Source organism: Camellia sinensis, chromosome 9 (genome assembly GCF_055761805.1).
Source record: "Camellia sinensis isolate YWXY chromosome 9, ASM5576180v1, whole genome shotgun sequence".
Lineage (NCBI taxonomy): Eukaryota > Viridiplantae > Streptophyta > Magnoliopsida > Ericales > Theaceae > Camellia > Camellia sinensis.
This window is the reverse complement of record NC_138969.1, coordinates 89,655,559-89,679,436: the sequence shown is the minus strand read 5'-3', so window position 1 is coordinate 89,679,436 and position 23,878 is coordinate 89,655,559. Positions and strand designations below refer to the sequence as shown.

Below are 23,878 nucleotides of genomic sequence, written 5' to 3'. Positions count from 1 at the left end.
GATCTGTTGTGTCTAACCAGCTTCTAAACATGTATGTCTACAAAAGGCAGATGACGAGCAAGGTATGTACCTAGACCCCATGCACCTACACACCATGTGCCTACACCCCATGCATCCACTAAATCAGCTCGCTCATCCACTCAATCAACTCCTGGACCACATGCATCCATTAAATTAGTTTGATCATCTACACTGCACCCATTTACATTAGAATCGGTACATGAAGTTACGTCACAACACACTCGGATACTTCTAGCACACATTGCAACACTGATGGTTTGTAAACATTTTAAGTTTATGTTTTGTTTTGGTTGGTGGTCTCTTCTTTTCAATCTATATATTAACATGATACTTTTTCATTGTTTCTAGTAAGCACATCCAAGGATAAGAGAGGACATGGGAAGTCACGCAGCCTCAAATTGGCCAAGCTAAAAAATCAAGGGGTCCGACTGCCTATTCAGATTTGTAAGGTTAGTGGACGACCAAATGGTGAAGCTTTTGAAAAATTTACCAGTGAATTAGGGATTGTCACTAGGCAATTTGCTTAACAAAATGTGCCATCGTGGACTGATATTAGCAAAGAGGATAAAGAAACATTGATTGCATACCTTCAGGTAAGTGGTACAACTACTGAGATTTAGATTGGCTGTGTTGTTCTTTGGAAATCGAAAGCCTGCGTTAAATTTCTTTCCATTTCCTCAATTTTTTCAACAACGATATATTACAACAGTTTTGGTACAAGTGTGTCTGGATTAGTTCAAGTGTTCTAAAACTCTTTTTTAATGTGCTTTAATTTTTTTCTTTTTTGGTATGATAGGAAGGTTTTAAGTTTACCAATGAACCCTATGCTATCGAATTTATCCTCAAATTGATGCACGACTGGCATAAGAACTATCGCCATGACCTACGAGAATGCTTTAGAAGTTTCCATACAATGGAATCTGCCCTTGTGGATAAGCCTAAAAATATGGAAAAAAAGGTGTGGAGGTTCTTGTGCGAAAAGTGGTCTGACAAGGACTATAGGGTAACTTTGTAATCATGGGCTCATTTTCTGTCAATCTGTTTAGAAAATCAGTGTACTTTTAGCATTGTCTTATTGCATGTATGATTATATATTTTTCTTCAAATGATTTGGGGTGACCTAATGTATAATCCTGCTTGTGATTGAATATTGATCTTGATCAAGTTACATATAGCAGCTAATATGTGAAATTTCTATCTGTTTCGATTACAATGGTCCTTGATTTGTCCATACTCACAACACAAATGATGGATTTATATTTACCCAACATAAAAGTGGTGTGATTAAAATTAGTAGGGAATTCAGACTACTGTGCATATAAATCTGTTATACTTCTTTGAAAAGGCATGCTAATTTTTTTTTTCCTTGGTTATTTATTTATTTAAAGGTAATTTAGGAAGTTTATTTAGAAGCGATCACATTTATGGGTTCTCTGTGATGGTTTTATTTCTATTGAAGTGGATTAACACGTCTAGACACCTTCTTTACCTCCTAATCATATAAAACCCTTCTAAATGCCAAATTACAATTCTTTGAGCTAACTCTCTTCTTATAAAACTCATTGAAAGAACCTTCCTTACCTTGTGATAATCTGAATAGGCTTGGGAATTGTGTTTACCTTGTACTTTGACTTATGCATTTAATAATAGGTGAAATATGGCAAGAATAAGTTGAATCAGGAGAAATTGAAAGTCCTCCACATTGCTGGCTCGAAGGCCTTCAAAAAAGTGCAATATGATAAGGTATTAATTATAGAATCTATAATTTATGTTTTGCAATTGTAATTGAACAACGAAATCTATATTGAGGTTTAATGTGTGCTATAAATGGCACAGCCAGATCGTACCACTAGAGAGGAACTTGGATTTGTTGAGTTGTACAAAAAGACACATTTTAGTGAGAAAAAAGAGGCATGGGTGCATGCTGATGTTGAGATTAGGCATGTAAGGCATCAATCTTTATGTACTTTCATTCATTATATCCTTAATAAAATGTGGATGGACACTTAGTTTTATCTTAACTAATGAATATTGTAGTACAAGCTTGAAAAGCGACAAGAGAAAGCTATTGAAGATGAATCTAGCCTGCTATCCAATGAGCAATGAAACGCCTTGCCATTTCTCACATGAATACACCACAACAAACACAACAATATACCTAAAAATCATCTTTCTCATTGAACTAAGATTCAAGAAATTACAATTTCAAAGTTACATTCCCATGTTCAATGAACTAGATGACATTACCAAAAGAGAAGAGCCCTAAAGGCGTACAAAAAAACAACAAAATAAATTTAAAAGTCTTGATACAAAGCTCTAAGCCTTGAATATCCTTAAGCTATCAATCCCAAATTGAATAACTACTAACTTCAAGTCATCACTGTGGTGGTGCATTATCATGTCCTGAAAATTTAAATAGGGTTGAGCTATATGCTTAGTTAGAATGCATTTAACCAAGTATTCAATCATTTGAATAAGCCCATGGCACCATTGAGACAAGACAAGTAATTAATATACATATACCAACATGGTTAATTATGTAAACGAATGCACAGTTGGATAATCACAATTGCATCTGACACCAATCATCATCATATTAGAAGGTTAACATACAATGAGTACCCCGTGAGAGTCTATAGCGATCCCGGGTTTACCCTTGTTGTACAGTGATCCGGACATGTGTCCGTGGATGTTGGATGTTGTTTATTATCTTGTTTGCATCCTTTTTACTTTGTATATTGAGTATGGGATGTGTTGGGCAGGTTTGTTACAGGTTGGTTGTGTTTGGGAGCCTAGTGTTGCTGCCCAGATTTTTGGTCCTTCGCTCGAGCGAGGAGTCTGTCGCTCGAGCGAGAGTAGTGTTGCCCCGGTTCTGGACCTGAGAGTTGTAGTTTTTGGCTCGAGCGAGATTTTCGTGGCTCGTGCGGTCTGGGTTTTTCTTCGCTCGATCGAGAACTTCTTGGCTCGAGCGAGAGTTTTCTGTGTCTGGTAGCTCGAGCGACCAATCCTTCGCTCGAGCGAGCGTGTTTTATATCAGCGGACAGCAGCGTCTAAAACATCACTTTTTCAGTCCTTTTCTTTGATTAAACCCTAAATCCGACACCCTCTCTCTCTAAACTTGCACTCTCTCTAAGATTTGATCTCCCTAGGGTGTGAATCTAGCCTAAGGCCTTTGTTAAAAAGATAGAGGGCGTTGAGAGCTTCGATTTAATCTGAAAAAGTTTGGATTTGGAGCAAGTTGATCTTGGAGTCTTCATCTCCTTTTGGGCTAAAACTTCGAGGTAGGGATATCCTACTCCTCTCTATGGGTTTTGTCTTTAAATTTTGGTATTTTGAGATGTTGGGCTTGGTTTGGTAATTTTGTGAAAGTTTGGGGCTTTTGTGTAATTTTACAAAAGTTGGGGTTTTATTCATAATAAACCTAGATGCATGTTTGGCATAGAAAAATAGAATGATTGTTGAATCATTGATGAAAATGGGACCTAAGGGTTGAAATGGTAATTATGGAAAATGGCCTAATTACATTGTTTAATTAATTGGGATAATTAATTGGTGAGAAATGAGGAAATGAAATGTTGATTGAATATCCATTTGTGCATTTATTTTCTGTTTTAGAAATAACTGCTTTGGGCTATCGGTGGAGGATAGTCGAGATTGTTGTAGACAATGCATGATGATTAGGTAAACGGAAACTAATCAATGGAATGTGTCATGGAACTTGACGGTTGATAGAATACATTAATTGTGTGTATTGTGTGATTGTATATAGAACCAATGTGTTTATATACATTATGTGTAGAGGAGGAGATAGGGGATGTACTCCGCGGTTTAGGGGGAAGATAGGGGATGTACCTCTAAACCGGATAGGTATTGGGAGGAGATAGGGGATGAACTCCGTAGACAGAGCTCATATGCTTGTCTAGAGAAGTGAAGATAGAGCTCATATGCTTATCTTTGTGAAGTGAAGTGTGGATACAGCTTGTATGCTTATCTGTGGATATTGTTGATATACATATCTGTTGTAGAGTGTGGATACAGCTTGTATGCTTATCTGTGGATATTGTTGATATACATATCTGTTGAGAATGTGGATATAGCTTTTATGCTTATCTGAATGTGAGATATAGTTTTTATACATATCTGTGGAAATGATGATAGAGCTAGCATGCTTATCTGTTGAAAAAGGGAAAATGAAAAGTAATTGGGACTTGTAAGTCATTGACATAAATATGTAATTTATGTGATTGTATCAGTGTTGACCAACTATCAATTGCTAATGTTTTAGTCATTGTCCATGGTTGGTTTAGTGTATTTCTACTGGGCTGTGGCTCACCCTATATGGGAATATCATTTTTAGGTACAGGAAGCATGCCACCTCCAAGGACATAGCTGGGAGGCTAGTGGCGGGCATAGTTTTGTCGTTTTACTTTTGATGTATTACATGTAATTTCAAGCCAAGGGCTTAATGTGTAAACGAGTTAGAACTCTTTGTTGTAACCAAGTGTTAACTTGGAAAGCTGTAAGCCCGTAGGGCATTTTGTTATGAGGTTAACATGTAATACTTATGTCTTGGAATTCTAATGAATGAAAGGAATGCGGTTAGTTTATATGTAAATGCATGTCTTATCTGATGGGTTTAATGTTATTATTTTGAGGGCGTTACAACTTGGTATCAGAGCGTACCGGGTTCGAATACTTTGGGTACGTGGGAAGTGATTAGGATCACAATGGGTTTGTCTCGCTTGATAGAGACTTAGATGTGGTATCATATGCTATGTGCTTAAGTGATAACATGCTTATGTGACTATGTGGGTATGGGATTTAATTTCTAGGATGTTGATTGGATCCTTGAGTTTCTGGGAGTCTTGTTGGAAAGGCACTTGATCAATGCTATTTCTAACCGGAACTCTAGTAACGCCTTGGGACTATCATTATCCGGAAATGAAATTCGTAAGTGCTTATGTGTTTATGTGCTTATGTGGAGTGAATTACACTTGTCCATGCATTAGGACGTGAGTGTTTAGTTTCGGCACACCTATGAATGTGCTAACGTTCTGTGTTACCTTTATTAGGATGTCAGGACGAGGAAGAGGTGCTAGGCGTGGTAGACCTGCGAGGCAGGAAGTACCGTTACAGGGTGAGATTCCGGCAATGCAGGAGGGAGTTGGACAGGCCAATGTGGCCGAGCCAGTGGGTCAGCAGGCTATGGGTGCCTTGGCCAGAGAGATAGCAGGAGCTTTAGGTATTCTTAGAGTTGGGAATCAGGCAGCTGAGACAGGGCCTTCCTTCTTGAAGAGGGAGTTCTTCCGATATAATCCGGACGAGTTTATCGGGGATCCTAAAGAGCCGCTTAAGGCAGATGAATGGCTCGCACAGACAACGAAGACGTTTGAGATGCTTGGCATCGAGGACGGAGCACTGAAAGTGACCTTGGCATCCTTCCAGCTGAAGGGAGATGCGGGTCAATGGTGGAAGTACGAGAAAGCTCGTGTTGGTGGTACTTGGGAGGCGTTTGTGAATGCTTTTCAGGAGAGGTTTTTATCAGCAGCAGCTAGGGAGAAGCTGAGGGATCAGTTTAGCCGGCTTAATCAGCAGGGCTTGTCAGTGGCCGAGTTTGAGGCTACTTTTACCAGTCTGTCTAGGTTTGCACCTGAACTGGTGGCGTCTGAGGAACGCCGTTGCTATGAGTTTGAGCGGAAGTTGAGGCGGGGCCTCAAGTTGAGAATTGGTGGGTCTTATATTCGAGAGTATAGACACCTAGTGGACGCTGCAGCTCATATGGAGCTTATGATGCAGGAGGAGGATGAGGCTCCAAGAGGAGCCAAGATAGTCAGAGTGATGGCAGGAGACAGAAGGGTAATAACCCTCAGCAGTCTCAGGGTGCAGTCTCTAGATCGACCTTTCCAGTGCCGAGTGTAGGCTCGGGGAGAGGCAGTCAGGGGGAATTCACTTGTTACAAGTGTGGCCAGATGGGTCACAAGGTTTCAGTTTGCCCGCAGAAGGGTGGGGGTCAGAAAGCTGCTTCTTCTTCAGCTAGACCGCAGAGTCAGAGTTTGGGCAGGGGGCAGCTCTTGACTTGTTATCAGTGTGGACAATCTGGGCACATGAAGAGGTTTTGCCCACAGTTGAGTGCCACTTCGGGAGCGTCTGGTTCTAGGCAGACGCAGGGTTTCCAGCCAGCTCAGTCTGTGCAGGCCTCGAGGGCCAATCCGGGGGCTTCGTCATCCCAGTCTGTGCAGCAGTCTTTTGCTCCGAGAGGTGAGCAGGTAGACCAGGGGCCTACGGGGCGCGTGTATGCTGTTACCGCGCAGGATTTAGTACCAGCTCCATCAGTAGTGAGAGGTACTTTTCTGTTTTGCAACTCAGTTGCTAGTGTGTTGATAGACACGGGTGCATCTCATTCTTTTGTATCTGCTGCATTTGCATCTGTTTTGGAATTGGAGTTAGCACAGTTAGCATCTCCTATTTGTGTGGTATCGCCTTTGGGCGGTGAGTTGATTCTGAAACAGGGTGTTAGAGGATGTGAGATTGAGGTCGCCGATTATAGGCTTCCTTTTCCGTTTGTTGTCATGCCCATGAAGGGTTTTGATGTTATTTTGGGTATGGACTGGTTATCGTCATACCGGGCTGTTATTGATTGCTACCGCCAGAGGGTTACATTATGTACCTTGAGCGGGGAGTGGTTCCATTTCTTGGGAGACCGGGTTGGTAGTGTTTTGCCACCGGGGTATGATTCGCGAGGGCGAAGTGAGCTTAGTAGTCTACTTGCTAGCTTTGAGAGTGGTGAGAGTGGTGAGACCCAGGTTGTGTTACCGAGGGTGGTTTGTGAGTATTCGGATGTCTTTCCCGAAGATCTTGTTAGTTTGCCACCTCACCGAGAGATAGAGTTCTCTATTGATTTAGTGCCTGGTACGGCGCCGATTTCTATGGCACCTTACCGTTTTGCTCCAGCAGAGTTGGTTGAGTTGAAAGTTCAGCTTCAGGAATTGCTCGATAAGGGCTTTGTTCGCCCTAGTGTTTCACCGTGGGGAGCACCGGCCCTCTTTGTTAAAAAGAAAGATGGTGCCTTGAGATTGTGTATAGACTACCGGAAGTTGAATCGGGCTACGGTTAAGAATAAGTATCCTATGCCCCGTATAGATGATTTGTTTGACCAGTTGAAGGGTTCCCGTTGTTTCTCTAAGATAGACTTGAGATCGGGTTACCATCAGTTGAGGGTCAGGGAGGAAGATATTCCTAAGACGGCATTCCGTACGCGGTATGGCCATTACGAGTTTCTGGTGATGCCATTCGGGCTTACCAATGCACCGGCAGTCTTTATGGACTTGATGAACCGGATTTTCCGGGAGTTCTTAGACCGATTTGTGGTCGTCTTTGTGGACGACATTCTTATCTATTCGCCTTCTGAGGAGGAGCACGAGGCATACTTGAGAGTGGTGCTTGAGTTACTTAGAGCCCATAGACTGTATGCCAAGTTTGGGAAGTGTGAGTTCTGGCTGGGGGAAGTCAAATTCTTAGTCCATGTGGTATCCGGGGAAGGGGTGTCTGTTGATACATCCAAGGTTGAGGCAGTGCAAGATTGGGCACAGCCTAAGAGTGTATTTGAGATCCGCAGTTTTCTGGGATTAGCTGGGTATTACCGTCGGTTTGTGAAAGATTTCTCCAGGTTAGCGTCACCGTTGACTAGACTGACTCGGAAAGGAGTCAAGTTTGTGTGGAGTGAGACTTGTGAAAAGTCGTTTCAAGAACTGAAAGTTAGATTGACCACCGCTCCGGTGTTGATTATTCCGGAGAGAGGGTTGGGTTATGCGGTTTATTGTGATGCCTCACGAGAGGGTTTGGGTTGTGTGTTGATGCAAGAGGGGAAAGTGGTAGCTTATGGCTCACGTCAGTTGAAAATACACGAGAAGAATTACCCCACACACGACCTAGAGTTAGCAGCTGTGATCTTTGCCTTGAAAATCTGGAGGCACTACCTTTATGGTGAGAGGTTCGAGGTATTCTCGGATCATAAGAGTTTGAAGTATCTGTTTACACAGAGAGACTTGAATCTGAGGCAGAGGAGATGGATGGAGTTCATCGAGGATTATGATTTTGAGTTACATTATCATCCGGGAAAGGCCAATGTTGTGGCCGATGCCCTTAGTAGGAAGACCATTAGTGATGTTGCTAGTATAGCCATCCGGGAATGGGTGATGTTGGGAGCACTTGGCGAGTTTGATTTGCTGCTGGGCGAATCTGTTGAGGCTGCGGCCTTGTTTTCTGTTGTTGCGCAGCCTACACTTGTGATTAGAGTGTTAGAGGCACAGAGAGGTGACCTTGAGGTAGAATCCCTCCGAGAGAAGATCTCCAGTGGGAAAGTTGAGAAGGGTTTGACGGTGTATCCCGACCTGAGTGTGAGATACCGAAACCGTTTGTTTGTACCGGAGTCTTGCCGAGAGGAAGTACTCCGAGAGTTTCACCATTCGCGCCTTGCGGTGCATCCGGGAGGTACTAAGATGTATCAGGATTTGGGTCGCCAGTTTTGGTGGCGGGGTATGAAAAGAGATGTGGCTGTTTTCGTATCGAAATGCCTTACTTGCCAGCAAGTGAAGGCCGAGCATCAGAGGCCAGCGGGTTTGTTACAACCCTTGCCTATAGCCGAGTGGAAGTGGGAGCATGTCACTATGGACTTCGTTGTAGGTCTTCCGAGGACTCAACGGGGTAGTGATGCTATTTGGGTGGTTGTAGACCGGTTGACTAAGTCGGCGCACTTTATTCCTATGCGCGTGAGAGATTCAGTAGATCATCTTGCCGACTTGTATATTCGGGACGTAGTGAGATTGCACGGGGTCCCAGTGACGATTGTCTCAGATAGAGATCCTCGTTTTACTGCTAGGTTGTGGCAGAGTTTGCAAAGTGCCTTGGGCACTAAGTTGACCTTTAGTACGGCTTATCATCCTCAGACTGACGGGCAGTCCGAGCGTACTATTCAGATCCTCGAGGATATGCTTCGGGGTTGTGTCCTGGACTTCAGTGGGACGTGGGAGAGGCACTTGCCATTGGTAGAGTTTGCCTACAACAACAGTTTTCAGTCTAGCATCGGTATGGCACCGTTTGAGGCCTTGTATGGCCGACCGTGTAGGTCTCCAGTTTGTTGGGCCGAGGTGGGTGATGCACCTTTGTTGGGTCCGGAGTTGGTTAGGGAGACGACGGAGAAAGTTGAGCTTATCCGTAGGAGGCTTGTTACAGCCCAGAGTCGACAAAAGAGTTATGCCGACCGTAGGAGGAGGCCTTTGGCGTTTGAGGTAGGTGATCATGTCTTTCTGAAGATATCACCTAGGCGAGGCTTGATGAGGTTTGGGAAGAGTGGAAAGTTATCCCCTCGGTTTATTGGTCCTTTTGAGATCCTTGAGAGGATAGGTGAGGTTGCTTATCGGTTAGCCTTACCGCCGCAGTTGTCCGGAGTACATGACGTGTTTCATGTGAGTATGCTTCGGAAGTATGAGCCAGATCCATCACATGTGCTGGATTGGACTGATTTAGAGGTAGATGAGGATGCCTCGAATGAGGAGAGACCGGTTCGGGTCTTGGATAGGCGGGATCAGGTCCTGCGTGGCAAGACCATTCCTTTGGTGAAAGTCTTGTGGAAACATCACGGAGTGGAGGAAGCCACTTGGGAACGTGAGTTGGAAGTCCGAGAGAAATATCCGGACTTGTTTATTGATATGTAATTTTGTATTTAAATTTTACATTTTGTTGAACTTAAGAGCTTTTATATATGTCTTAAGTTGTGAAACATTGAAAATGTTTTAGTTATTGGAAGTATGTTTTGGAACTTGCCTCATATGGGAGTTGAATGTAACATTATAGGTGTTAAGTATATTGTTGACATTGGAAAGTTAGTGCATAATGTTGATGCATGTTGATAATACATATGTTGTTTACATATTGTGATATGTCTCTTGTTAAAGGGATGGGATGACCGGTAATGGGTCGAATTGTTGAATGTTAAATTGTAACATTGTTTAAAATGGAGGAAAACCTGTTTTTGAAAACTTGTGCTTAATTTCGGGGGCGAAATTCTTTAAGGGGGGGAGGTTATAGCGATCCCGGGTTTACCCTTGTTGTACAGTGATCCGGACATGTGTCCGTGGATGTTGGATGTTGTTTATTATCTTGTTTGCATCCTTTTTACTTTGTATATTGAGTATGGGATGTGTTGGGCAGGTTTGTTACAGGTTGGTTGTGTTTGGGAGCCTAGTGTTGCTGCCCAGATTTTTGGTCCTTCGCTCGAGCGAGGAGTCTGTCGCTCGAGCGAGAGTAGTGTTGCCCCGGTTCTGGACCTGAGAGTTGTAGTTTCTGGCTCGAGCGAGATTTTCGTGGCTCGAGCGGTCTGGGTTTTTCTTCGCTCGATCGAGAACTTCTTGGCTCGAGCGAGAGTTTTCTGTGTCTGGTAGCTCGAGCGACCAATCCTTCGCTCGAGCGAGCGTGTTTTATATCAGCGGACAGCAGCGTCTAAAACATCACTTTTTCAGTCCTTTTCTTTGATTAAACCCTAAATCCGACACCCTCTCTCTCTAAACTTGCACTCTCTCTAAGATTTGATCTCCCTAGGGTGTGAATCTAGCCTAAGGCCTTTGTTAAAAAGATAGAGGGCGTTGAGAGCTTCGATTTAATCTGAAAAAGTTTGGATTTGGAGCAAGTTGATCTTGGAGTCTTCATCTCCTTTTGGGCTAAAACTTCGAGGTAGGGATATCCTACTCCTCTCTATGGGTTTTGTCTTTAAATTTTGGTATTTTGAGATGTTGGGCTTGGTTTGGTAATTTTGTGAAAGTTTGGGGCTTTTGTGTAATTTTACAAAAGTTGGGGTTTTATTCATAATAAACCTAGATGCATGTTTGGCATAGAAAAATAGAATGATTGTTGAATCATTGATGAAAATGGGACCTAAGGGTTGAAATGGTAATTATGGAAAATGGCCTAATTACATTGTTTAATTAATTGGGATAATTAATTGGTGAGAAATGAGGAAATGAAATGTTGATTGAATATCCATTTGTGCATTTATTTTCTGTTTTAGAAATAACTGCTTTGGGCTATCGGTGGAGGATAGTCGAGATTGTTGTAGACAATGCATGATGATTAGGTAAACGGAAACTAATCAATGGAATGTGTCATGGAACTTGACGGTTGATAGAATACATTAATTGTGTGTATTGTGTGATTGTATATAGAACCAATGTGTTTATATACGTTATGTGTAGAGGAGGAGATAGGGGATGTACTCCGCGGTTTAGGGGAAGATAGGGGATGTACCTCTAAACCGGATAGGTATTGGGAGGAGATAGGGGATGAACTCCGTAGACAGAGCTCATATGCTTGTCTAGAGAAGTGAAGATAGAGCTCATATGCTTATCTTTGTGAAGTGAAGTGTGGATACAGCTTGTATGCTTATCTGTGGATATTGTTGATATACATATCTGTTGTAGAGTGTGGATACAGCTTGTATGCTTATCTGTGGATATTGTTGATATACATATCTGTTGAGAATGTGGATATAGCTTTTATGCTTATCTGAATGTGAGATATAGTTTTTATACATATCTGTGGAAATGATGATAGAGCTAGCATGCTTATCTGTTGAAAAAGGGAAAATGAAAAGTAATTGGGACTTGTAAGTCATTGACATAAATATGTAATTTATGTGATTGTATCAGTGTTGACCAACTATCAATTGCTAATGTTTTAGTCATTGTCCATGGTTGGTTTAGTGTATTTCTACTGGGCTGTGGCTCACCCTATATGGGAATATCATTTTCAGGTAAAGGAAGCATGCCACCTCCAAGGACATAGCTGGGAGGCTAGTGGCGGGCATAGTTTTGTCGTTTTACTTTTGATGTATTACATGTAATTTCAAGCCAAGGGCTTAATGTGTAAACGAGTTAGAACTCTTTGTTGTAACCAAGTGTTAACTTGGAAAGCTGTAAGCCCGTAGGGCATTTTGTTATGAGGTTAACATGTAATACTTATGTCTTGGAATTCTAATGAATGAAAGGAATGCGGTTAGTTTATATGTAAATGCATGTCTTATCTGATGGGTTTAATGTTATTATTTTGAGGGCGTTACAGAGTCTGAATAAAAAATACAAGTCACTTTTATTTAAAAACCATCCCCACAATTACTGACTATTATACGGTAGGACATGGGCACCCAAAATCATCCTTTTTTCACTTTTACAGACTACAATACAGCAGGACCAGTGGACACCAAAAAACATTTTCCCACATTCGTTTGGCGATAAGCTCAGATAGGGCAATTGGGCACATTAGCTCCTAGTGTGGGTACCAACAGACACAACCACATCAAAACTGACTCTCAACCCGGACTCATACTCAATTTTCCGAACTTTTACTCAATCAACAAGTATTCAACATTGTACAAGATGAAACACAACACAACACTCAAGATGAATCAATCCACAAGCCAAAATTTCATTGCCATAACAATATCCACACCTTTCATCACCTATGGTTCATGAGATCCTAAGACTTTAAGAAATTTTCAACTTAACTACTATTTTATACTCAATTGGAAATTAGGGTTTCAGTCAAATTTGGGGCTTTCTCTCTATCTTTTCATATATATAGATTCCCAACATCCATGTTCTTCCTTTATGTAAAATTAGATGAAATTATAAAAACATTTGAATAAAATGCCCTTTTTTTTTTTTGTTAATTACAAAGTTTAATCCAATTCAATCATATAATCAAACCTTAAATCACAACAATACCATGTAAAAATCTTCAAAACAAAGAAATACTAGGTTGAAAGTAACCCTACCTCAAGTTATGAGCACAAGATCCAAGCTTCTAGATGAGCTATTCACCGAACAAAAATCTAATCGACAGGAAGGATGTTCTTCACATGTACTTCACTCCTTGCAAGTGATTTAGGTTGGATCTTAAGAGAATGAGGAGTATTTTGGGGTGAAAACTTAGGGTTTTTCGAACTTATGATGAGGGGAAGGAAGAAAGAAAAGAACAGTTAAAAGAATGATCTAGAAGTGTAGTTTTTAAACTGTTGAAATCGAGTAGAGCGCTCGAGCGCAACTTCTTTCGCTCGAGCGGACAGCACAATAACAAAAGGATCGATGGAGCGATCATTACACCGCTCGAGCTAAAAATGATAAGTCCTAGAAGTTTTGTAGTGCTACAGTGAGACTACTAGGAACTCACATTCTGCGCTCGAGCGGTCTTGCCTGTAAACTCGCGGGATACTAGGAGCAGCAATTCTCTGCTCGAGTGACACTTTCTTCACTAGAGCGGTCACCAGGAACAAGATGTCACAATCTTTCCCCCTTAGGAAAATTTTCCATCAAAACAGTATTTACTCCCAAACCGATGAGAAAGTATAGCAACAATAATATACTTATCAATCTTTAACAACACCCAATTAAAAATATATCAATTTAAAACCAAAACCAAAGACAAAGGAGAATTAGAAGATTATGGTTCATTTCCAATTTATCATATACGAGAAAAGGGCAAGAAGACAATTACATCATAAATTTGAAAATAAGTCTGGGTATTTCTCATGGACCTCAGCTTCACGTTGCCATGTTGCTTCTTCAACACCGTGATGGAACCACAATACTTTTACTAATGGAATTGACTTACCCCTTAACACTTGTTCCCGTGTATCAAGAATTTGGATTGGTTTTTCTTTATAAGACACATCTTCATCTACCTCAATCTCCATCCAATCTAAGACATTAGAGGGATCAAGTTCGTATTTACGAAGCATAGACACATGAAATACATTATGAACTCCGGAGAGTTGTGGCGGCAAAACAAGACGATATGAAACTTCTCCAACCCATTCAATAATATCAAAGGGGCCAATCAATTGAGGAAATAACTTTCCACTCTTGCCAAATCTCATTAATCCCTTCCTCGGAGAGATTTTGAAAATCACGTGATCCCCAAATTCAAAAAACAAAGGCCTTCACCGACGATCGGCATAGCTTTTCTATTAACTTTGGGCCGTGACCAATCTTTGTCGAATGAGAGCTACTTTTTCAATTGTCTCACGTACTAACTCGGGCCCTATCATAGATGCGTCTCCAACTTCTGTCCAACACACCGATGATCTACAGAGGCGTCCGTAAAGGGCTTCAAAAGGTGTCATTTCAATGTTGGCTTGGTAGTTATTGTTATAAGCGAATTCAACTAAGGGTAGGTGTTTCTCCCAAGACCCTTTCAAAATCTAGCACAATGCTCTCAACGTATCTTATAAATTTTGAATGGTGTGTTCGGATTTCCTGTCAGTTTATGGGTGGTAGGTGGTACTGAAATTCAATTGAGTATCCAAAGCACTCTAAAGACTCTTCCATAGCCTAGCTATAAAGTGAGGGTCACTATCGAATACTATACTCACTAGAACCCCATAAAGATGAACAATTTCACAGATGTAAAGTTTAGCTAGGAATTCTATAGAATCCCCCATGCTTATGGTGAGGAAGTGGGCTGATTTAGTGAGTCTGTCGACAATCACCCATATTATGCCATTACTTCTTTGCGTTCAAGGAAGGCTCGTGACAAAGTCCAGGTTAACATGCTCATATTTCCATTCAACGACTGGAAGAGGTTGTAGCAATCCTGCCGGTCTTTGGTGTTCAACCTTGACTTGTTGATAAGTTAAACATCTGGACACAAATGAAACTATATCATTTTTCCTACCTCTCCACCAAAATTGTCAGTTGAGGTCATGATACATTTTAGTGCCTCCCGGATGCACTACAAAACGAGAGTGATGAAAGTCCCGCAAAACTTCATCCCTTATTGATTTTGGCACAAACAACTGGTCAAAGTAACGAACAGTAGAGTCGGTATAAATGTTCAAGCCCCTCTGTTCTTTTCCTTGAGATATTCTCTCTAGAATTGCATTCACCTCTGAGTCACCCATATGTGCTTCCGTCGCTTGAGTAACAAGAGTGGGTTATACAATGGTAGTGCATAGAATGGCTTGTTCAAAAGACTCTTGGAGTTGCAAATCAAATTCACTAACATCCTTCATCATTTTCCATTCCCTTACCGCCAAGCTGGCTATATTACTTATGGACTTTCTACTCAAAGCATTCGCTACAACGTTGGCTTTATTGGGGTGGTAATGTATTTCAAAGTCATAATCTTCCAAAAACTCCATCCATCTCTGTTGGCACAGGTTCAAATCTTTCTGGGAGAATAGGTATTTAAGACTTTTATGGTTGGAGAAGACTTCAAATTTCTCACCATAAAAATAATGTCTTCAAAGTTCCAAGGCAAAGACAACGGCGGCAAGTTCTAAATCATGCGTTGAATAGTTTCTCCCATGAGTCTTCAATTGGCACAATCCATACACCACCACCTTGCCCTCCTACATCAAAGCACACCCTAACCCCTCTCTAGAGGCATTACAGTACACAGTATAACCTAGGCCTCGTTCTAGAATGACAAGAATAGGAGCAGTAGTCAATCTAAGTTTCAATTCTCGGAAAGAATTCTCACAAACTTCATTCCAAACAAATTTCACTCCTTTGCGAGTTAATCTAGTCAATGGTGATGCTATGGAAGAGAAGTTCTTCACAAATTGGTGGTAGTAACGTGCTAAACCCAAGAAACTATGAATTTTAGAAACGTTTTTAGGCTGTTCCCAATTCTGTATTGCCTCTATCTTTGAGAAATCCACCATAACCCCGTCTCCCAAAACTACGTGACCCAAAAACTTCACTTCTGAAAGCCAAAACTCACATTTTTCGTATTTCGCATATAGATGATGTTTTCTAAGAAGTTACAAGATAGCACGAAGATGCCCTTTATGCTCCTCTTCGGAAGGCGAATAGATTAGACTATCATCTACAAAGACGACCACAAATTTGTCAAGAAACTCCTAGAAAATTTGGTTCATTAGGTCCATAAATGTAGCTAGCGCGTTGAATGGCATGACCAAGAACTCGTAATGACCATATCGGGTATGAAAAGCAGTCTTGGGGATATTTTCCTCCCTAACTCAAATATGGTGGTAACTCGACCTTAAATCTATTTTGAAAAAATAGTGTGAACCTTTGAGTTGATAAAAAAGGTCATCTGTTCTAGGCAATGGGTATTTATTCTTAAATGTAACTTGATTCAATTTGTGATAATCTATACACAATCTTAATGACTCGCCTTTCTTCTTTGCAAACAAAGCTGAGGCTCCCCAAGGTGAGGTGCTAGGGCGTATGAAGCCCTTACTTAACAACTTCCGCAATTGTTCTTTCAAAACAACCAATGCAGTTGGAGCAAACCTATATGGCGACAAGGAAATAGATGTTGTACCCGGTATTAGATCTGTAGTGAACTTAACTTCTTAGTGTGGAGGGAATTCAGTGAGATCTTCAGGAAAGACATTGAGATACTCATATACTACCCACGGAAACCCATCCTAAATTACACCACCTTCGTCATCTATAATGGCTACTAAAAGAGAAACAAACTCACCTCGGTCACGTGGATAATATGATGGGAGTAAGGATTTATCGGTCCTATTCTCCAAAAATGTAAAACAATCACCGCTCGATGTACATACAACAGCTCTCCCACGATAACAATCTATAATAGGTCGATAAAAAGACAACCAATCCATGCCAAGGATAACATCAAGACCAGACATTTCCAAGAAGACAAAGTTAAATGGTAGTTGTTGGCCCGTAACCTCAATTATACACCCATGACATCCCTGGGTCAAAATAACTTTACCCCCAATTGGTGACTCTACAGTGAGTGAAGATTTTAGTTGCTTACTTTCTAATCCCAACAATGATGCAAACGAAGTTGCCATAAAGGAATGAGATGGCCTAGTGTTGATCAACACACTAGCCCAAGTATTGAAAATGAGAAATGTACCTCTTACCACCAACAGTCCCGAAGTCTTCTCTGAAGTGGTGATGGCACATACCATTCCCTGTGATCTCTGCTCTCCCATATCACCTCTGTGTGCATAAGTTTGTTGTCCCAATTGTACCGAGGTGGTCCCCGGTGCTACCCTAGATGCTTGGCCTGACTAAGCTGACTGGTGAGACTGTCTCTGTCCCTGACCCAGTTGAAAATCTCCAGACTGTCGAGACCCTGCTACACTAGTAGTCCTCGCTCTCTGTGGACAAAACTTCTTCAAATACCTCGGTTGACCACACTGATGACAAGACAGTGACTGACCCCTATTCTAAGATTGGCCTTGTGGGCACACAGTTTGGGACTGTGTTTTACCCTTCTGTCCATACTCTGTGGCTTTGTGACCCACTTGGCCACATCTATTGCAAGCACCATGGATTCAACCCACAATCCCTGAATTTTCACCCATCACAGAATCAGAAGATTTGGCCGGTTATGGGGGTGATTGAAATGGTGATGATGAGCCCCTAGACTTTTTGGAAGAGCTCGTATAACCCTTGAATTTAAAATGTCCAGTCCTTTTCAACCTTTCTCTTGCCTCCTTTACCTCTGCTATGATCTCCACATGAATTGCTACTTCAACTCGGCAATCATAATCACAAATCACATTACCTACCACTTTCATAAAAAATTTTTGTCTCAACATTTTTTCAAATTCGAGGTATCGGCGTTCTTCAGTTGCTACTAGTTCAGGCACAAAGCAAGATAGACTAGTAAATGTGGCTTCAAACTTAGCCACCGATGTATCGAGCTATAACAGCTCTTAATCTCTCCCTAGTAGTGGAAGGGAGAAAATTTTATTGGAAAGCGTGTACAAATGCCTCCCATGTGTGTTCAACTCGATTCTTGATGTACTTCCACTACTGTCCAGCCTCCTCTTTCAATTGAAATGCCGCTAATGCTACCCGCAACTCATTCTCACGGATATCCAAAATTTCAAATGATTTGACAATTTGTTCTAACTATTCATTTGCTTTAATCGGGTCAGGTCCACCACTGAACTCGATACGATTTGAACGGAAGAACTCTTTTTTCAAAAAGGAAGCCTTAGTTTCCCCTTCAACTGTCCTAGCTGCTTGCTTAGCTCTAAGTACCTCCATGGACTCTCGAAGAGCCCCTATCATCTCCTTGGCCAAGGCCCCCATTGCATCTTAGGCCGGCGGGGCGGGTATGTTGTTTTGACCCACTCATTTTTCCTGTGAAGGGATCTCAGGTTAGGTTGGAACATTCCGCCCTCCCCGACGGGGTCTACCGCAACCTTTACCATGTCCAGATATCCTATAAGAAATAAAGACAATATTAAGTTCAAGACCAACTTTCCGTACCTAAGTGCCCCATTCAAGATCTTCATACGATACACATGATCTAAACACATATCTTCACAAGTATCTACTTTCACGTAAAGTAATCCACATAATTACACAATCACATAAAGCACATACGAGCCACCCTCCTAAGATACTAACTAGTTCCATGGCAATCAAGGACCTCCAAATGGAAAAAACATTGATTAGGTGCTGTGGACAACCCATTTTTGACCGCCCGTAAGGCTCGAGCGCTTTACTTGGAACACTCGATGATGAAAGTGGTATTGTGCGTGGTTCGAGGTCTCAACGAAGGAGTCTTGTTCAAGCTTCGAAACAACCCCAAACCTTCCACATTCCCATTGATCATACCCAAGAAATCTCTTTGTACACCTTGTACCACCCTGCGTTAAGGCTGAAACAGAAAAACAGAGAAATTCATTGAGGGTCGGCCGTGGCTATTGAGGGTCGGCCGGGCTTCAGTAGCAAGAAACACTGCTCTGGACGGGAGGCCACCAGCTAGCCATTTTTGAAGATATTTATCACCTTTTGTGCTCAAATTCTATAAATACGACCATACACCTCTGTTTTGGGGGTTGAACAATTGAGAGAAAGCCTTTACACATAGAGAGAGCTCTTTCTTCCTCCTTCTTCCATTGTAAGCTACCTTTGACTTAACCTACCAACCTTGTATCATCTATATACACCATACACAACCTTGACTCATCATCTTAGAGCCTTGGTTGACTCTTGAGAAGCATAATTCAAGCTTGAGAGTGTGTCAAGAATGAGTTTGATCATCAACCAAAGCGCTTGTAACTTTTGTTCTTGATTTTGCTTACTTCATTTCTACCTATTTCTTGTATTCTTGGGTTGTTTTGCATCCATTTTAAGTGTTGGAACTTGGGTTTGGATAAGCTACCAAAGGTGGTAAGGTTAACACCCTTACTTGCACCTATTTGTATAGCTCAACCCTTGGTTCCTTTACACTCTTTTTCTTTGATTTTTGAACTGATTTTCAGAGTTGAACTAAGGCCAAAAAACATGGTTTGAAGTCTTAAAATTGGAGGGCTTGGCTACCCCTCCTTGTTTTTGCTTACATAGCTTTGGTGTCTTTACCTTTTTGTTTAGTTTTTGAGCTCTTTTCTTACATTTTCAGCCACCATTGTTGGCTTATTAGAGGCTATTTTAGGGCTATTCTAATCTATTTAGTTGATTCAAGTTTTGATTAGTTCCTTTGTTGTAGCATTGGTCTTTGTACATAGCTTGTATTATGTTGTTCTTCGCTTTTCTTTGCCTAACTTTCATGGTAATAACCTCATTTTAAGAATCAACTTGTCACTCCTTTCTTTCATTTGAGAGTTATTTCAATCGGTTGATTGTTATTCAACACATGAACTAGATATTCACGCTTAATGGCTTAATCTCTACGGAGATTCATTGTCAACGGCATGATCCCTCTTTCATGTTGAGAATTACTTCCCATTTGATGCTTCTCTCATTTTAAAGGACTTAATCATCACTTCGGAAAAATGGACTAAAGAATGGAAATGACTAAGAGAATTGGTTTAAAAGCAACCAACACACATAAAGAAAATGGGTCATCTTGCTTGAGCTTGGCCGGACGTTATGCCAAGCTTATCGAGTCAAGAGTGGTCATATGCTAATTCATGGTGTTTTGATGATTCTTGAAGCGTCTTTACTTTCCCTTTTTGAATTAATTCCATGATAAAGAGGGAGGAGTGGTCATATTCATTGCACTCATTGATTCTTATCTAAAATTGTATCCAAAATCATCAAGCAATCAATTTGCTCATTGATGATCTTGGAAACAATTATAACCTTCTCTCGAGGCTTTCCCATGACAGAGAAGGAAGAAAGGGACAAACAGAGCTTGAACAGCTCTGTCTGCACTGTTTTCACTTTAGAACACAAAACAGAGTTTTACACAAAATTGAGGCACGGCTAACCTTCTCTAGGCCCAGTCGGGCTTCATTGAGGGCCGGCCGGTCCTCAATGTTTGGTCAACAGTGTATTTTTTGCAGAAAACAAGGGGTAGTGGCTGAGGTGAAACAGAGCAAGCTTGGAGCAGACAGAGCTGTTCTTGAACATTGCGCATGTGCATGCATACAATTCTTGTGCATCCTTGCTCACATTATGATCATTGTTTTTGTAATTAATTTAATATTGTTTGTTGTAATTAGTTTCGTTAGTTATTAAGTGTTGTAATAATTATTATTGTCCTGTTGTAATTGTTATAGTTAATTAGTTTAGTTTAGTTTACTTATCTTGGTTATTGTAGACACCCCATTTTTGACTGTCCTCAAGACTTGGACGTCACCGTTTGAACACCCGGTGATTATCCATGTTTGTGTTCGTTTGGAGTTCCTGGAGGTCTCGGCCTGCGCGCCTTGCCTCAGGATCTCTCGACTCGACTGTTTAGTGTCTGGTTTTGCACCAAACACTTGTGTTTTGCCTTGGAGGGGCAGGGAATACCTTGTGAGGCATCCCCACACACCACCGGCCATGGCCAGAGGCCATCGGCTGGCATTTTGTTGCCATCGGCAATGTATACTGCCGGTCGGCATTATTTGTTGCCGGTCGGCACTCTTTTTTGTCAAAATGGCAATTTTGAGCAGCCGACTACTGTTCATCTACTTTATACAGATATTTTGTGCCAACTGTGATAACTAGCACCCACTCTGTTTCCCTCCATACACGTGTATGGAGGGATTTCCCTCTAAGCAAGCTTGTTGAATAAGCTTTGCAAGAGGGACTTCTACAAGAGGAGGGGTCTTCTCCTTGTTCTAGGTTAGCAATTTTGGAAGCAAAACTAGTGCTTAGACATAGATACACCATATCTCTCTATATTTCCCTCTCTCTCCTCCCTTAGTGTGTGTTTGGTAGCCTAAAAGTGTATTTTGCCTTACTTTTGCACTAATACACATACCATTACACCTTGCTCCGAGGTTGAGAGACATGGGGGGTTGATTCTTGAGTTTTTGGACTGATTTTGATCAAAGGAAGAGGGCTGGACCATTTATTTCAGTCATGCTTGCCATGTTTGGTGTCCTCTCTTTGTGTTTTGGCTTGTAAGCCTAGAGCAGATTGACCTCTAACATGCATAGCTTAGACCATCCTCATGATTTGGCATCATCTAGGGTCGTATTTCAGTCCATAAATCATGCTTGTATGCTTGCATATGTGACCTCTTTCATGCTTAGAGGATATGCCCTTTTATGCCTTGAAATGAGTTTTGGTGCATGCATCTCATTGGAGCCACTTAAATTGCCATATTAGTGGGTTTTGGAGTCCATTTTTGCATGCTAAAATTCTGTTTTTACTTGTCTAATTCATGCCATGATTGGTCATATTGGTAGAAGTAAAATGCCCCTTTTTGTGCCTTAGCCTTAGGTCCATTGGCTTGCATGTTGGCATGAGAGTTTGTCCATCATTTTGGGCACTTTTTGGCATTGTTTTGAGGTGAATTAAGGTCTGCCCCTTTACTATTTTAAGCCACCATTGCATGCTTGTTTCATGTTTGTTGCATGATTGCTTCATTAGGTGTTGTAACATGATGATCCTATTGCTTAAATTGTCCATGTTTGCATTGCATTTGCATCTTGCATGCCTAGCATTGCATATTTGCCATAGTAGTTACATGGCATTTGGCATGCCTTGCATAATTAGTATCATGTTGCATTTTGAGCCATGTGAGCATAACATGCATTGCATTACTTGGTTTGGGGTGTCAAACCAAGTGTGAGGGTTAAGGAGCGTTCATACTATAAGTGATGCAACGTGTCTTAACTCTCGGTCACCGGGGCCTTTGACTTCGACATGATAAGGTCTCGGTCCTCATTTGTGTGTTGCATGCATTTTTACATCAAGTGGCAAGCTTGATCCCTTGGGCTATCATGCACCATTGATGGCTCAAGGATCGAGGGCCATGCTTTCCTCAGTTCAACACATGATGGAAAACATGACCATGCTCACATGTGCCTGAAATCCCATGCCATATGCTGTCTGTCCTCTGTTGCTGTCAAAACTGTCTTCTGCAGGAAGTTTCTGCCGACCGGCAGAATTTAGTGCCGACCGGCCATTGGCGAATGGCCGATGACGCAATCAGCAGCCGATGGAAGTTGTACACTGCCGGTGGGAATTTCCCCCTGCCGATGGTATTCTGAAATGTGCAAGGAACCTGTCCCAGAACTTTGGAATTTTTCAGAAAAGCAAGGCAGTGAAAACAGAGGCAGCAATGGTATGGTACGGGCTTTCCGGGCGAGACGGGTTCGAGCATGCATCATCCGCGCATCCCGAGGCGGGAGCTGTGGCCACCTTTCTTCTTTTGCATTCATTCTGTTAAGTAAATTAGAAATTCTGTAATAATTTATTTTCTTATCATTCGGACTGTAATATTTATTCGGACCCTCCGAGTGAGGGCAATTGTGTAATAAGTGTGCGTGAGTGTGTGTATGTCTTCCAACCACACGTCTTTCTTCCCTTTTATTTACCTGCTTATGATGGTAGACTAGGGCATATTTAAGATTAGCATACCTTATGCTATGCATGCGTGCATTCATGCATCTTGTCTTGCATGCACCGGGCTCGGTACATCATGCTAACTACATTTGTATTTCAATTCTAAATTGAATACGTGCATCAATTGACTGCATTTCACATGCCATGCTTAGGTTAGCCAAGCCTACTCTAATTGCATCTTGCATGTGTTGCATTAGCCACTTTAACATGAACTAGGATCACGCATGTTTGCTAACTAGTTTATTGTTTTGGCGCGGAGTACATTGTAAGTATTTATGCTTTAGCATATCGCATGCGTGTGAATGCTATCATGACAGTATGCTTACCATGTGGCTAAATGCTTATGTGATATAACTGCCTGATTGCCTGTGGGTGAAGGTTGGATTACCTGAGTTGGAAAAACTAGTTGAAATCCGTATTTTAGCCTACTTACGAGTAGCAAATTCCAAAACGTTTTCCAAAATAAACGGATATGCAATGCTTATTTCCAAGTTAGGCAATCTAGTCTATACTTATTTGCCGTGTGCATAACATAGTAATTCTAAGCTAATAAATGGAATAAGAACACATAAAGTTTTCAAAACTAGATATCACGGTTAGTAGAGGCCGATCTTCGGATCGGGCGAGAGGGGGTGCTCATAGCTGACCTTCCCCAATCGTACCCAAGCTCCCGAGCCGAGGCAACTTTGGCAATGACGGACACGTGGCCTTCGGCACCGAGTCAGTGTTTCCTAAATTTCCCCATTAAAAAATATTTAGGTGGCGACTCTGTATCTGGCAAAGCAGTCCATGTTTGGCACTTCTTTTCAAAAATCTGTTTCTCAAAACGGTTTGCCAGATTTGGACTCTTTGGTTCAGATTAAGAACCGTGACACAAATCGAGTCCGAACTGTAGTGAGGGCCCCACGCGGGCGTGTCTACAGTTATCCTTGTTGTAATAGCATAGTTAGCTAGTTAATTAGCCTCGCTTATTTATTCATTCGATTTTGTAATAATGAGTTTAATTCAGACTTTTGGACTTTGATTCACACCCTCTTGCATGAGGGCAATGTCTTAATAAG

General features: G+C 41.5%; 1 protein-coding gene across 1 annotated transcript; it reads right to left on the bottom strand.

Annotated features, from left to right (window-relative positions):
- Positions 1 to 13,564: 13,564 nt before the first annotated feature.
- LOC145799608 (uncharacterized) lies at positions 13,565 to 13,945 on the bottom strand. Its single transcript, XM_082889208.1, has one exon. The coding sequence runs from the start codon at positions 13,943 to 13,945 to the stop codon at positions 13,565 to 13,567; it is 381 nt and encodes a 126-aa protein (XP_082745334.1).
- Between the last annotated feature and the right edge of the window lie 9,933 nt (positions 13,946 to 23,878).